Source organism: Suricata suricatta, chromosome 11, assembly GCF_006229205.1.
Source record: "Suricata suricatta isolate VVHF042 chromosome 11, meerkat_22Aug2017_6uvM2_HiC, whole genome shotgun sequence".
Taxonomy (NCBI): domain Eukaryota; kingdom Metazoa; phylum Chordata; class Mammalia; order Carnivora; family Herpestidae; genus Suricata; species Suricata suricatta.
In genome coordinates this window covers 53029714-53044709 of record NC_043710.1, presented here as the reverse complement: position 1 = coordinate 53044709, position 14996 = coordinate 53029714, and the positions used below count along the sequence as shown (strand labels likewise).

Genomic DNA, 14996 nt, shown 5'->3' with positions numbered 1-14996 from the left:
AGCCTTCTACACACCTGTGGTCATCTCCTCAGTCATGCACCGTGTGGCTCGCCAGGCTGCCCCTCATGTCCACATACTCTTTGCTAATTTCTATATGCTCTTCCCACCCATGATCAATCCCATCATCTATGGGGTCAAGACCAAGCAGATCCGTGAGCGAGTCTTAGGACTATTGTTAAGAAAGGATGTATAAATGGAGAGAGTGACAGGTGGAGAAAGAGTGGGACAGATTGAATGCTGAGCTGGGGGTGGGTGTATGATAGGACTGGAGGTATGCCACTCTCCATGTTTAGTTCTCTCTTGGTGTAATGAAAAACTAAATGATGTCCTGAAATGAGGTCACCAGTCTGATCAGGACTCATGGGCTGTATTCTTTGGTAGCCTTTGGATTCAATCTCCTGACTCTGCTATCTTCTCAAAGACCCCACTCTATCAGGAGGCTTGACCCACTGTCCTCTTGGTAACACCATCTAAAGACACAATGATACTTTCAAGTTCATTTAGTAAGACTGTGTGTATCTGAGTTTCTCTTCAGAGTCATTGGGATCATGAGCTGGGAAAGACCAACATTTCATCTGAGGCAAGAGTACCTATACAGTTTGATGTCTAGTCTCTAGCTAACCACCACCAGTTTTGGGGCATTCCTAATCTGCCTGGGCTACAGGTTCTAAATCAGACAGTTTTCCTTGTTAAAATTTATTTCTTCAGTTAAGTCAGGCATGTATTCTTTGACTTCTTTTGACCTCTATATTATCATGGCCAAGCTGTCTCAAACACTGAGTGAAACATGTCCCCTGACATTTCTTTACACATCATGCAACTCTTTGCACAAGGTCTAGCTTATGTTTTCCCTAAGAACATAAATTCTTTATTCATTTAGTAATCCAGTTGAAAAACATTATTGAATCCAAAGCAGTGCTGGGAATACATAATTAGTTAAAGTGGGGATATTGCCCTTATGTCTATGTCTTAACACAAAGGAGGAAATGCTAAACATAATAGGTTGTGGTCTCTGACCTGCTCATCCCAAGGCTCAGTACCATGAAAAAAATAGGTAGGCAAAGCAGATAGGAGATGGGAATATTGACATGTATTCTCTTTTTCTTCTATCCAATGCAAACTTACATACTATAAAATCCCCTCCATGAGTTCATCCTGACAACTAGAATTTATGTGGTACATAGGCTCTCATACACCATCTTCCACCAATGCATTCTTCTATTTTTATCTTGTGATTCCCTTGTTTCCTCAGACTACTGTTTAGAAATTCTCTATTTTATTCTGCCTCTATTTCTATCTCTGTGTCTACATATCTATCTAGGCATATTATTTAGCTTTGAAAGAAATCTGAGCCCATGTCAGGTGGGTATGGAAGGTTGGACATTTCAGAAAGGAGATACTGTAGCAGGAACCCAGGGTCTTATGCTTGTTTCACATCTCCGCTTTTATAATTCTCTCTGACACTAAAACACACACACACACACACACACACGCACACACACACACAGAAACTGACACATACACGGAAGTTATATTCTACTTTTAGTTTCTATGTTGTTGAAACCTCTTGTTTCTTCTGAGCTTGTTGGTACAGGTGGAAAGCTTAAAAACTGCCAATACTAACAACACAAATAGCATAGCATCACTTGAAAGAAGCTATTTCCAAAACAGAGGTCTTCTTATCCTCCTGATGACTTACATAAGGGTTGTCACCTCCTGTAGATCCTACCAATCTCCCCAATTGGGAAAGAATGGCTTTGTTTCCATTATAAGTTCAATATTATAAAGATTCCATAGTCAGGTAATCTATCTGACATCAGAACCACCAGGATTAGTCACAAGCAGCAAGTTATGTCTTGAAATGGGTGAAAGAATTACCTCTCTAGAATTCTAGTAGTAATGAAACTATCCTTCCACAATTAAGATGAAAGAACAAGTGTTGCTACCAAAATCTGATGGAATGTGGCAATATTAGGCCTGCACTAAAAGCGAAACTAAACATACTTCTTTAGGCTGAAGGAAAATGAGCCAGATAGAAACATAGAATTGCAGGAGGGATTGGAAAACAACAGGAAAGCTAAATATGTGGATAAATATAAATAAATATTGGCTGAACAAAAGATATAAGAGCAAATGGAATTGAGTTGAAACATTCTAATAATCTACCAGTGACTTCCAACACAGTTATCTAAGCTATGGCCACTCTCTACTCCATGTACTGTTTATCCCTGCTCCCATGACATTAGGTAAATTTTATCCCTTCAGAATGGGGGGAAAGGGCAAAGTAAGGTACTTTGTTCCTTCACACCTTGTCTATTTTATCTCGCTCTTGTTTGGATGTTTTGACTAAGTTCTGGTCAGTCCATCCTTTAAGCCTGTCATCTCAGCTTCCCTGGCCATGGCTCTAGATCCCTGTTTCCTACAAGCATGACATGTATAACGGAATAGTGTGTCCTCATTCCATCATCAGCCCTCTCTCACTCCAAAGTGGTTTTTCTATTTTACCTAAATTTGCTCCTGACATTAAGTTTTGCCACATTAGTATTTAGGTCAGTTTCTCTTCATACAGCCTGTATCTCCTGTCTTGCTGTGCTTTGCTAATTTAAGTTCCAAATTTAAAGGTGTTATCCAGAAATCTCACTTTGTCTTAACATGGGAGGAGATCATCTATCCTAAGGACAATGCTCAGGACACATTCCTAGAGGCCAACAGGTAGGAAATATCAAGTTAGATCCAATTTACTTCTGTCAAAAAGAGCTATGTATAGTTGGGGGATAGAGTTTTTAGATTGTTTTGAAAACATAACCTCCCAAAACTAAATCATGAAGATATAGAAAGACAGATCAGACCCATAACTAGTGTATAGATTAAATCAGTTATCAATAGTCTCCCATTTAAAAAACCCCAGTAACAGAGGGCTACCTTGATGAATTCTACCAAATATTTAAGAATTAACACTACTCATTCTCAAAGGTGTAAAAAAAAAATTGAAGAGGGGACACTTTCAAATCATTATGCGAGTACAGGATTTTCCTGATATTGCAGCCAAAGACATCACAAAAAACTAGGAAGCTAACATCCATGATAAGCATAGACATGAAAAGCCTAACAAACCAAATCCAACAGTTCATTACAAGGATCATACACCACAACCAAATAGGATTTATTCTGGGATCTTTTATATATAAAAATATACAAAAATCAATTAATGATATGCCCCATCAATGGAATAAGCAATTAAAAAATCATATGATCATCTCAGTAGATGCCTAAAAAGCACTTGATAAAATTCAACATGTTTACCTGACATAAGCCAATTAGGACTGGAAGAAAAATACATCAATTTGATAAAAACTATATAAAAACTATAATGTTCTCAATGTGACAAACAACTATTTTCCCTAAAATCAGGAGCAAGAGAAGAACGCCCATTCTAGATACTTCTATTTAATGTAGTAGTGGAAGTCCTAGCCAAAGCATTAAAGAAATAAGGTGCATCCAAATTAGTAAGCAAGGAGGGAAATTATCCTTTTGTCAGCGACAAATCTTATAATCCCAAAGATGCCATAAGAATATTGTTAGAAATAACAAGTCAGTGAATTTACAGAATACAAAAATTTAATATACGAATATCAGTTGTGTTTATATATATTAAGTATCTTGAAACTGGGACAAGAATCCCATATACAGTGGCACTAAGAAGAATAGAACTTAGGAATAAGCTTAAGAGATAAAATATTTAAATACTGAAAAATACAAAGTATCATTGAAAGAAATTAAACAAAACACAAATGGCAAGACCTCTTGTGTTCATGGATTTGAAGACTTCTTAAAAAGTCCATAATATCAAAGCAACTTACAGATACAATGCACCTCTATGAAAACCACAAAGAACATTTATGGAAACAGAAAAAGAATTCCATAATTCACATGGAATTACAATATGCCATGAATTGTCAGACCAATCCTGAGAAAAAACAACAAAGTCGGAGACAGCACACTTCTTGATTTCAAAAAATATTACAAAGCTATAGTAATCAAAGTGGTATAATACTGGCATAAATATAGATATGTAGATGAATGGAACAAAAAAAAACCCCAGAAATAAATCCACATATATGATCAATTGAACATTGAACAAGGAGGTCATGAATACACAATAGAGAAAACACAGTCTCTTCAGCAAATGGTGAAGGGAAATCTTGGCATCTACATAAGAAAATTGTATTCCTATCTCACAGTATACATAAAAATCAACTCAAAATGGATTAGGGACAAAATTTAAGATCTGAAGCTATAAAACTCCTAGAACAAGACATAGGGGAAAATCTTCATGACACTAGTCTTCGCAGTTATTTCATCAAGTGATATCTGAAGAAGAGGAAACAAAAGCAAAAGTCACCAAGTAGGACTACATCAAAATGAGAAATTAACCAGGCTACATCAAGATACACAGCAAAGAAAACAACAGTAAAGAGCAACTATGGAATGGGAGAAAATATTGCAAACTATATAGTTGATAGGAGGTTAATCTCTAAAGCAAAGGGAACTCTTATGACTCAAAACTAATAACTCTAATTTAAATTTGACTAATGACTGAATACCCATTTCCTCAAAGGGGACATTTTAAAAAATAGTTTATTACCAGGTTGGTTTTCATGTAACACCCAGTGTTCTTCCCCACAAGTCCCCCTCTCCATGACAGTCACCCCCTTCCCCTCCCCACTCCCTCCTCAGCCCTGTTTGTTCTCAGCATTCAAAAGTCTTTCTTGATTTGCCTCAGACCCTCTCCCCAACTCTTCCCCCCCCTTTCCCCTTCCCATGATCCCCTATTAGGTTTCTCCAGCTAGACCTATGAGTGGAAACATATGGTATCTTTTTCTCTTCCTGACTTATTTTGCTTAGCATGACTCCCTTCAGGTCCATCCATTTTGCTACAAATGGCCATATTTCATTATTTCTCATTGCCATGTAGTATTCCATGTATGTATATATATACACACACACACACACACACACACACACACACACACCACATCTTCTTGATCCATTCATCAATTGATGGACATTTAGGCTCTTTCCGTGATCTGGCTATTGTTGAAAGTGCCGCTATGAACATTGAGGTACATGTGCCCTTATGCATCAGCACTTCTATATCCCTTAGGTAGATCACTAGCAGGGCTATTGCTGGGTCATAGCGGAGTTCTACTGTTAATTTTTTGAAGGACCTCCAAAAGGACATTCTAATGGCAAGCAGGTATATGAAAAAAATGCTTATTGTCACTAATTAGGAGGGAAATTCAAATGAAACTACAATGAGGTATCATTTAACACCTGTCAGATTGGCAGGTGTTATCAAAGACAGACAAGTGCTGGTGAAGAGCACAAGGTGGAGAAATTGGAATTCTTGCACACACTGTGGGTAGGAATGCAAAATAGTGCAGCTGCTATAGAAAACAGCACAAAAGTTTCTCAAAAATTTAAAAACAGAGCTACCATATGATCTAGTTCTTCTTGGTTTATATCCAAAAAGAATGGAAATCAGGATCTTGAAAAGGTATTAGCACTCCTATAGTCATTGCAGCACTACTCACAGTAGCTAAAATGTGTGTGGGGAAGCCTAGAAGTCCATCAGCAGATGAATGGATATAGAAAATGTGGGATGCATATTCTCTGAAATACTAATCAGCCTTAAAAAAAAAAAAGGCATTCTGCATTATGGAACAATATAGACCTTGATTTTATTATGCTAAGTGGAATAAGCCAGACCCAGAAAGAAATACTGCAGGATTCTACTAATATGAAGTACCTAAAATAGTCCATTTAATAAAATCAAGGGCTAGAATTATGGTGGCCAGGACTGGGGGAGGGGAAATGGAAAATTGAGGGCATAAAGTTTCCGTTAAGATAAATCTGTACAAAATTGTACCTGTAGTCATTAGTGTATTGTACAATGAAAATGTTTTTAGGAAGATAGGTTTCATGTTAAGTGTTCTTATCAAAATAAGGACATCATTGAATCAGAATTAAAACAGCATCCCTCAAATCAAATATAAAGTACTATGAGAAATTGTAGTAGGCAAAGTCCATGGCAGACCCCAGTATAAACTAGATCCCTTTTCAGGTCTTTGAAAATAGCAGCATTGAGGCCAGGTGTAGGTAGAACATCACCTTTGATTACTTAATTGCCAAACACTAATAAATAATCACATCATAATCAGATCAATTATCTAACTAGCGATCTATTCTTGTGGCTGAGGAAACATTGGGATTATGATTTCCAGTTTGGAGGTAAGGAACCTATCTTATCAGGGTTAAGATCAGGAAAGTGCCATGCCAAAGTGACCAGCTGGAAATCCAGGTCTAGCTCCAGGCAATGTGTCACCTGTATGCAAAGTTAGATCAGATATTGTTGCTTGGTTAGGCTGGAGTTCCTGCCCTTCCAGATCAACAATAGGAATTGGTTGCAATTTATATGTTTTAATAAGGCATTGTTAGGAGACACTGCAAGGATGGGGTAGAGATGAGCAGAAGCACATTAAAGACCAAGGCACAAGCAGGATTTATCTGAAGTGCTCAGTCTGGAGAGTTAAGCATGACCCCTGGGAGGTGTGATTTGCATCACAAAGAAGAAGGTGGCCTGGGATCCAGGGAACTCTGGGTCAGAGGAGTCCTCCTGTGTTAACCCCTCAAGAGGCCAGAGCCTTCCATGAGCCCCTGAGGACCTTCCTCAAGTAGAGTAGTTTCTACTCCTACAACCTTTTCAGAGAAGATCAGAGGCTTGTGAAGATTAAGCTAGAGGTTCCTTCCCTGCTCCTTCCTTCTCACACTCCTCCCACAAAGTTGCATGAGGCCAATGGACAGGGCCAAGAGTTCTACTTCAGACAAGGATGGGGGACAGAGTTGCACTAAAGGAAACAAGAGGTGACATGTGGGGAGTGGGAAAGGATAAGGGCACTCTCAGTCTCCTCCCATACCTTGTCCTGTTCTTAGACATCAACTCTCTGCTCTCTTCCCAATTCTTTTATTGCCTCTGTTTTGGCTCTTATCCGAGGAGGCCTAAGTACTGAGAATCCAACCCAAATATTTTGTCTACACTCCAGAAACTCCCTCCACTGTAGAGGATGACCAGAAACACTGGTTCACCTCCAAGAAGTTTTGGCTGATTTTTCCTGTGTGTTTCCTATCATTTCTCACCTATCATTCCTCCTCCCAGTCTTGCCAATATCCCTGTCCCAATTAGGAGGTTTCTGCATTAGTCAAGAGAAAAAATCGGCCTGAACTAGAAAGATACAGGGAGAGGTAGGAAATATGTATTTTTGAATAATATGTTTACTGAAACATGCAGGTTCAACCATTGTCTGATGGTCTCTTCCTTCTAGATAATGAGTGTTAAAGGAAGAGATAGGAGCTATTCATTTTTGGCACTATTCTTTAAAATAGTCTTTAAAATGACCTCTTTTACAATGATAAGCTCTACAGGAAATCATCTTGCAATGCCATTTCAAATATAAGGAGACAAAATCATCTTTGTAGTAAGAATATGCTCTTGGAAACTCAATTTTTCATAATACATCAAAAAAGTCAAAGAAATGAAAGAAAACAAATGTAATTCTCTTGCTCTTCTTGAAGCAGATCCACCTAAAGTATCATGATACCATAGGTAATAGGGCCTGATTTTAGAAGTGTGCCATCAATTTTAACAGTGCAAAGTCTTGGGTCATGAGCATAGCAGAGAATTTCTGATGGCCATTACCTCGTTAGGCTCCTCTTAATGAAAACTCACATTTTGCTATATCCCCTATGAATTCAATCACTTTATAGATGAGTATTTATATTTGGAGATAAATTTTTAAGTCTTGTTAACAGGAAAATATGTGAGCATCATGCATATAAATTTGAGTCCATACCCTAGACATTCTATAGATAAAAATATCTGTAAACTTTAAAATCATTTACTATTCCCAAGGGCCTGCCTAGAACAGGTAGACCAATACTTTGTACGATTTTATTCCACCCCTACACCGCCACCCTCCCCCCTCCCGAGTTCCAAGTTCTTCCTGAGTTGCTGATGGGTAATCATCCTGGCCCCTTTATTTGAATGGCTCAACAGGAAATATTTCTTACAGGTTCTCCCACAAACGACATCTTGAAGGACCCTAGGTAACTATCTTCCTGTGTCAGAGTCTTAATCTTTCAAATCCATCATTCTGATATCTTTTCAAGATATACTGTATTGACTTTAAAATAGATTCAAGCATTAACTGAATACTTTCTGTGTATGGAGAGCCATCTAAATAGTCATAGGAGAAAAAAGAAATAGAGGACAAGTTCTATTGTATAGAGTGGTCATTTTAGCACTTCAGACAGTACAGACAAAATGTTCACTACGAAACAGGTTCCCATGTTCTGGATATGAGGGGAAGATGACTCACTCCATTATGTTTCTACTCTGAGACTGTACATCAGAGACAGATTTTTGAGGAGCTTCAACAGAAATAGGGTTCATGCACTGTTGAACACCCTGTGTTTGGGGGAAGATTATGGACAGAACAGGTAACTGTGAGGGAGAGTGGTCACCATGTCATCAGCTATTTCACAAGGTGGACAGTAAGCCAAAAGAATATAGAGACTTACAGGGAAAGCGAACTATGCTTGGTTTTATGGAAAATACATATTTACTGCAGGCAAAGGATGCTCCACGTATGTGGGAACAGTAATCATTGTAGAGTGCCTGTTATGTAGCAGATACCATTCTTGGCACCTCTGAAAATGTGTCCGTGAAAAACAAAACGGTGCTTGCTGTCATTAGTTTGTTTCCTACAAAGCCAGGTAATCATTCCTGTCAAAGAGGTGCAAATATTAACACATGGAATAATAGTCTCCAATGAGAAGAGGCTTTGATTCATGTAATGAAGGCTGTTGGAGGTTTTTTTTTTTTTTTAACCCCTTACTTGGATGAATGTTAAATTAGAATATAACCAACTTTTCTGAGCTTGGATAGGATAGGTAGGTCTTCTGAACAGAGTGAAAAGACAACTTTTCAGTGGTCTGGTAGTTCATGCTTCATTTGGTGAAATAGTGAAGACTTACTGTGTGTGCCAGTGGCTGAGGTTATAGAAGTAGGTAAAGCACAGTCCCTTCACCGTACAGGATGGTGGGTATTTGTTGAAGGGTAAAAGCTGGAGAAAACAAAAAATCAGTACATTTCATAGGAGTCCTTTTCCTAGTCATGAGAGAGAATAGTGGCTTGCATAGTGTGGAGGTAATTGGACCAGAGTAGGCAACTTTGTGATTTACTGTGGAGGTTGACTCGGTTGGATCTGGGAATAGACTGAATCAAGGATGACTTGATTTTACGTTGAGCAACTGGTTGGAGAGGGCAATATGGAGATGTGGAATGCATATGAAGATTCCTACCTCGAAGGTAGGTTAAGATCTGTGGGACTACTATGTGGGAATATCAAATAGACAGTTACCTATACTAGCCTGCCACTTTGAAGGATCATAGGGAGACCCCTACTCAAGTCTTAGAATCTGATAACCAAATTTATAGTAAGTAGTACACCTAGGAAGAGGACTGTGTTCAAAGACTGGTCTATAGCAATATTCTTTCTCTCCCATATTTTATGTCCCCTTGCTACTGGATACGTAGGTTTCATTTTAAAATGTGTCATTCTCTTCCTTCTTAAAAACAAATGACTACTACACACCCCCATATGAATGCATACATACACACACAGGCACTAATAGCCTTCCCTTTATCATATCTCCTCCTCTGCAGCCAGTGTTCCTTTTACTGTTGGCCTTTGTAGTAGATCTCCTCACAAGAGTGAGTCATATTAACTGACTTCCCTTTCTTCCTCCCTGCCCTCCTCCATCAAACACAGTCAAGTCAGGCTTTGTCTCTCTATTCTAGCAAAATTTCTTGCCAAGATATCTAACCACTGCATTTCTAAACATAAGAACGGTCCTGTTTTGGAATTATTTGACTCACCAGTAGCATTTAACATGGAAATAGTTCTCTCCTCCTTGGTGCCTTGCTTTCAATATAGTCTACCAAGAAACACATTCTGGAAACATTTCTAGGTTTCCATTCTCTGTCTTTTTCTGACCCTTCCTCCACTTACAACTCCTTTTCCGGTCTCAGTCTTAATGTTGGGATTGAGTCCTTGTCTCCCTGTTCTTTATAAAAATATCTTGGGGATATCAGTCTGATATTTTCTGATGATAATAATGATCACAAATTTGTATCACAAGGTTGAATGATTATAAGTTCATATCAATCTTTCTACCTGCAGACTTATATATCCAAATGCATCAACGTGTTCACTTAGATTTCTGATTAGATATGTTCTTTGAGAAGTCTAAGTTAAAATCTTGACCCCATCCTCCACAACTTTCCCCCATCTCATCTGAGAACAATTCCTTTTTTTTTGTTGTTCAAGTTAAATATCTCCCTGTCATCTAGGACTCTCATTTTCTCTCATGACCAACAATTAATCTGTCAAATTTTATGGCTTTTCTCAAATACATGCAAAATCTGACTGCTTTTCATCACATATATAACCATCCTGGTTCTTGGCCATCATTCATCATTTCCTGATTTCTGTACCAGCCTCTAGAGTCTTTTCTGCTTTTAACCCTACACTTTCATGGAATTTTCATAGAGGACGGGAGAAATGAAATACTAGTCATATATGTTATTTCTTCACTCTAAAGCAGTCTTTGAGGGAAATGAGCATTCGTCAAGTCCTACAAAGGGCTACAAGGCCCTCTGTAGTCTGGCCCCCTCTTTATACTCTCTGTATACCTCTCATTCATTGCACTACTTAGTACAGTGTCCTGGTAGCTGAGCTTCGAACATTAGGTATACATCTGTCTTAGGAAATTTGTTGTGACTGCTCCTTTTGCTTAGAGTTGGTCACTGGGGGCTATTTCTCTGTATTTTTCATCTCCTATGCCTCACACTTCCTCTCACTCACCTTTTTGTTCTGGCCAATGCTGTGACAACTACTGACTGCACCTTACTCAGCTGCATCCTGTCCCTGGGCTTATGGCTCTAGTGTGTGTGGGCACCTGAAGCAGACTAAGCTACCCTGGAACATGTGTGCATCCAGAAGTGTGAAGAAATTAAAGTTTTATGGGTCAACCCTGACCTTGGTGTGGGGTGGAAACCAATGGATAAAGAGTTCCCTCTTTCATGTCTCCAGTAGACAATTTTGAGGTGCCTTCTCCATGGTTCCTCCTGTGGGATTTGAGACAGTTGATCACAACAGTACTTCACTCAGTAATGCACTTTTGAATGGGATTCTCTGCTTTCCTCTTTTTATTTCATCCCACAACTTGCCCCCCATTATTACTTGAATGGAACCTCATGTTCTGCCTTTAAAGAGACTATAAACAAAGGTATTTCCTTACCTCATTCCATCCTTGCTCAAATGCTCTTCCTAATGAAGATTACCCAACCTGATCTATTTGAAATCACTACTTTCTCCCTCTCCTAGCCACAGGATTTCTTCCCAGTCTCCTTTAATAATTGCTGCTACTGTACTATGTAATAATTGTATTCTTTGATTATCCTTTTCAAACCTATAGAAAATTAGTTATACTGAGCATTAGTCTGTTCTGTTCTTAGAACTATCCTTAACTCATTTGGTAAAAATATTTAATCCCCCCCAAAGGCATTGAATATATTTACTAAATGTTTTGTGAATATAAAGTTGAACAAAGTTCAATTTTGAAATCTGAGAAATTCAGTATTCATAACTAAGGTACAATCATGAGACTGAAAAGACAATCTAAGTAAGTAGGAAATGGTAGTATTTTTGTACCAAAAGTTTTATTTTTTATAGTTTATTGTCAAGTTGGTTTCCATATAACACCCAGTGCTCTTACCCACAAGTGCCCTCCTTCATGTCTATCACCCGCCCTACCCCCTTCCCCCTCCTGCTTAGCCCTCAGATTTCGGCTTTCAGTGCTCAAGAGTTTCTCTTGATTTGCCTCCCTCCCTCTCCCTAACTTCCCCCTCCTTCCACTCCCCATGGTCCTCTGTTAAGTTTCTTCTGTTAGACTTATGATTGAAAACATATGGTATCTGTCCTCTGCCTGGCCTATTTCACTTAGCATGACACCCTCGATTTCCATCCAAGTTCCCACGAATGGCCAGATTTCATTCTTTCTCATTGCCATGTCGTATTCCATTGTATATATAAACCACATCTTCTTGACCCATTCATCAGTTGATGGGCATTTAGGCTCTTTCCATGATTTGGCCATTGTTTAAAGTGCTGCTATGGGAAAAGGGTTTTAGATGGAGACAGATAAAAGTTGCTGAGAGGTCAAGTTGCACAAAAGCAGGTAGGTTACAATGGTACCATCATTACAAAGGCCTTTGGTGTTCCTGATGAGAGTGGTTTCAGGGACATAATGGGAATGGAATACAGGTTGGAATAGTTGAGTACAAAAGGATATTTGAGAGAAGATTGAAACAGAATATAAGCATTTTATGGATAATTTCTGTGAAGAGAAGCAGAGAGATGAAGTAATAAGAATATAAAATCAAAGGAGGGAGAGTTTTAATTTTTAAAAGTGTAGTTACATGGAGGAAGATATAGTTAAATGACAAATAAGGCTTAGCAAATCCTGATTGTATGAAAAGATTTTATACCTAATCCCACTTACCCTTCTCTACAATCCTTGCATAAAAACAGGGCATTGCTATTCCTCATTTATAGAGGAGGAAAGAGGGGCTTGGATATAAGGGACTAGTATAAGGTCATGCAACTAGTGTAAGTGAAAGTCATTTGATCCAAGACGTTCTAACATTTTTCTGCACTGCGTGGAAAGTTTTTAATTTAGATATGCTGAATACATGTCCCTTATTAGGCATTGAGATAAGAGAAATAAATGCCTAGTTATTTAAGACCATGGAATTAGAGAAAGTTAGAACTCAAACCTGGCTTCGTACCTATTACCTATGATACCTTAGGCATAACTTTTGGAAATGTAGTTTTCTATATTAAAAGGAGACCAGATTTTTTTTTACTTAGTTTAGTGATTTGTTAAATGTTTTAAATGTTATGTCAATGCTTAAAAAGCACATCATCTGTATCCTATAAGAGATTGCACAAAATACTGAGCAACTCCAGTGTTAATGATTTGGAAAAAAAATGAGCTAGAGGGAAAATTAGAAGTTGTTAGTATTACTCAGTGCTCAAAACGAAGGAAGTTATGCCATTTGCAACAATGTGGATGGACGTAGAGAGTGTATTTAGCTAAGCAAAATAAGTCATAGAAAGACAACTATTGTATGATTTCACTCATAAGAAACAAAACAGATGAACATAGGGGAAGGGAAGGAAAAAGGATAAAAACAGAGGGAGGCAAACCATAAAAGACTCAAATACAGAGAACAAACTGAGGGGGAGTGGGCTGGCGGATGGGACAAGTGAGTGATGGGCATTAAGGAGGGCACTTGTTGATCTGAGTGTTATACGTAAGTGATGAATCACTAAATTCTATTCCAGAAACCAATACTATGTTAAATAACTTGGCTTTAAGTAGTACATCAAACAAAATCAAAGGACATTTGTTATGGACGCCAGACAGCGGTCTTGCTAAAGAGGAGAGTTTTCCTATGAGGACAATGAAGGAGCTGAAAGGAGAATGGAAGGAGAGCCACATGAATAGGGAGTTTTACATGAATTTAGATGGAGAACCAAAGATGCAGCAGCTCCTCATTTTCTCAGGAAGCTGGAAGCAAGGCTGTGCTTGCAGGGATTTGTGAATGTGGAAAGGACCAGAAAGACATATTCCAGAGCAGTTCTCTCCTGCAGAACTTCCTGCAATGATGGAAATATTCTGTATCTGACAGTCCAATATGGCAGCTGCTAGTCATGTGTGTCTGGTAAGTACTTAAGAAGTGCTGTGACTGAGATATTGAATAATTTTAAAGAACAAATTTAGACAGCCACGTGTGGCTAGTGGCAACCATATCTCAGAGTAGTGCTAAAGAAAACTGATTCTGTGATAAATAGGGGCATTAGACACTGCCAGCTTTGTTCAACGTATACAGACACCCAAGGCCCAAGATTTCAGGACAGAGAATTGTTGTTTTGTGATTGTGAGCTTAGCTTGATTATCATGTACCAATGCATGTTCTAAAACAATGAATTAGTTTAAACATATTTGCACTTCCTTTATCAGGGTATCCCTGATGCCCACCAGGAACACCAAAAACACTACCTTTTCTCCATTTCTTTATGTAGATTTCCTTGTGATATCAGTGCTAATGATGTTCTATCTACTCCATGAGATTCCAGTTCCTTGAGGGTAGAACACCTGGATTATGCTTATCCAAGTCTATGAGGACTACTAACTGATTTTGTTTAACGTCTAGCAACAGGAACAAGAGCTAATTCTCCAGTGAAGATCTATATATAGAAGGTGAAGGGGCCCTGTAAAGATGGACAAGGAAAATATCAAAACACCATGACAGCCTCCAATATTACCACAACCCATCCAGCTTCCTTCCTGCTGGTAGGAATTCCAGGTTTGGAGCACCTGCATGTCTGGATCTCTATTCCATTCTGCTTTGCCTATTCTCTGGCCCTGCTAGGCAACTGCACCCTTCTCTTCGTCATCCAGGCTAATGCAGCCCTCCACGAGCCCATGTACCTCTTTCTGGCCATGCTGGCAGCCATTGATCTGGTCCTCTCTTCTACAACACTTCCCAAAATGCTAGCTATTTTTTGGTTCAGAGATCGGGAGATCAACTTCTATGCCTGTCTGGTCCAGATGTTCTTTCTCCACTCCTTCTCTATCATGGAGTCAGCAGTGCTGCTGGCCATGGCCTTCGACCGCTATGTGGCCATCTGCAAGCCACTGCACTACACCACGGTCCTGACTGGGTCCCTTATCACCAAGGTTGGCATGGCTGCTGTGACTCGGGCTGTGGCACTAATGACTCCACTCCCCTTTCTCCTCAGACGCTT

The 14996-nt window shown here is 38.9% G+C and overlaps 2 protein-coding genes across 2 annotated transcripts in view; both read left to right on the top strand.

Moving 5' to 3' along the window:
- The window catches only part of LOC115272593 (olfactory receptor 52K1), a 796-nt gene extending 603 nt beyond the window's left edge, over positions 1-193 (top strand). Inside the window, exon 2 of the mRNA XM_029915623.1 lies at positions 3-193. Within this exon, the coding sequence (XP_029771483.1) occupies positions 3-193 (191 nt within the window). The remainder of the gene's footprint in view (positions 1-2) is intronic.
- Positions 194-14493: 14300 nt separating this feature from the next.
- Positions 14494-14996, top strand: part of LOC115272592 (olfactory receptor 52M1) — a 42665-nt gene continuing 42162 nt past the window's right edge. The window contains exon 1 of the mRNA XM_029915622.1: positions 14494-14992. Coding sequence (XP_029771482.1) covers positions 14494-14992 — 499 coding nt within the window. The remainder of the gene's footprint in view (positions 14993-14996) is intronic.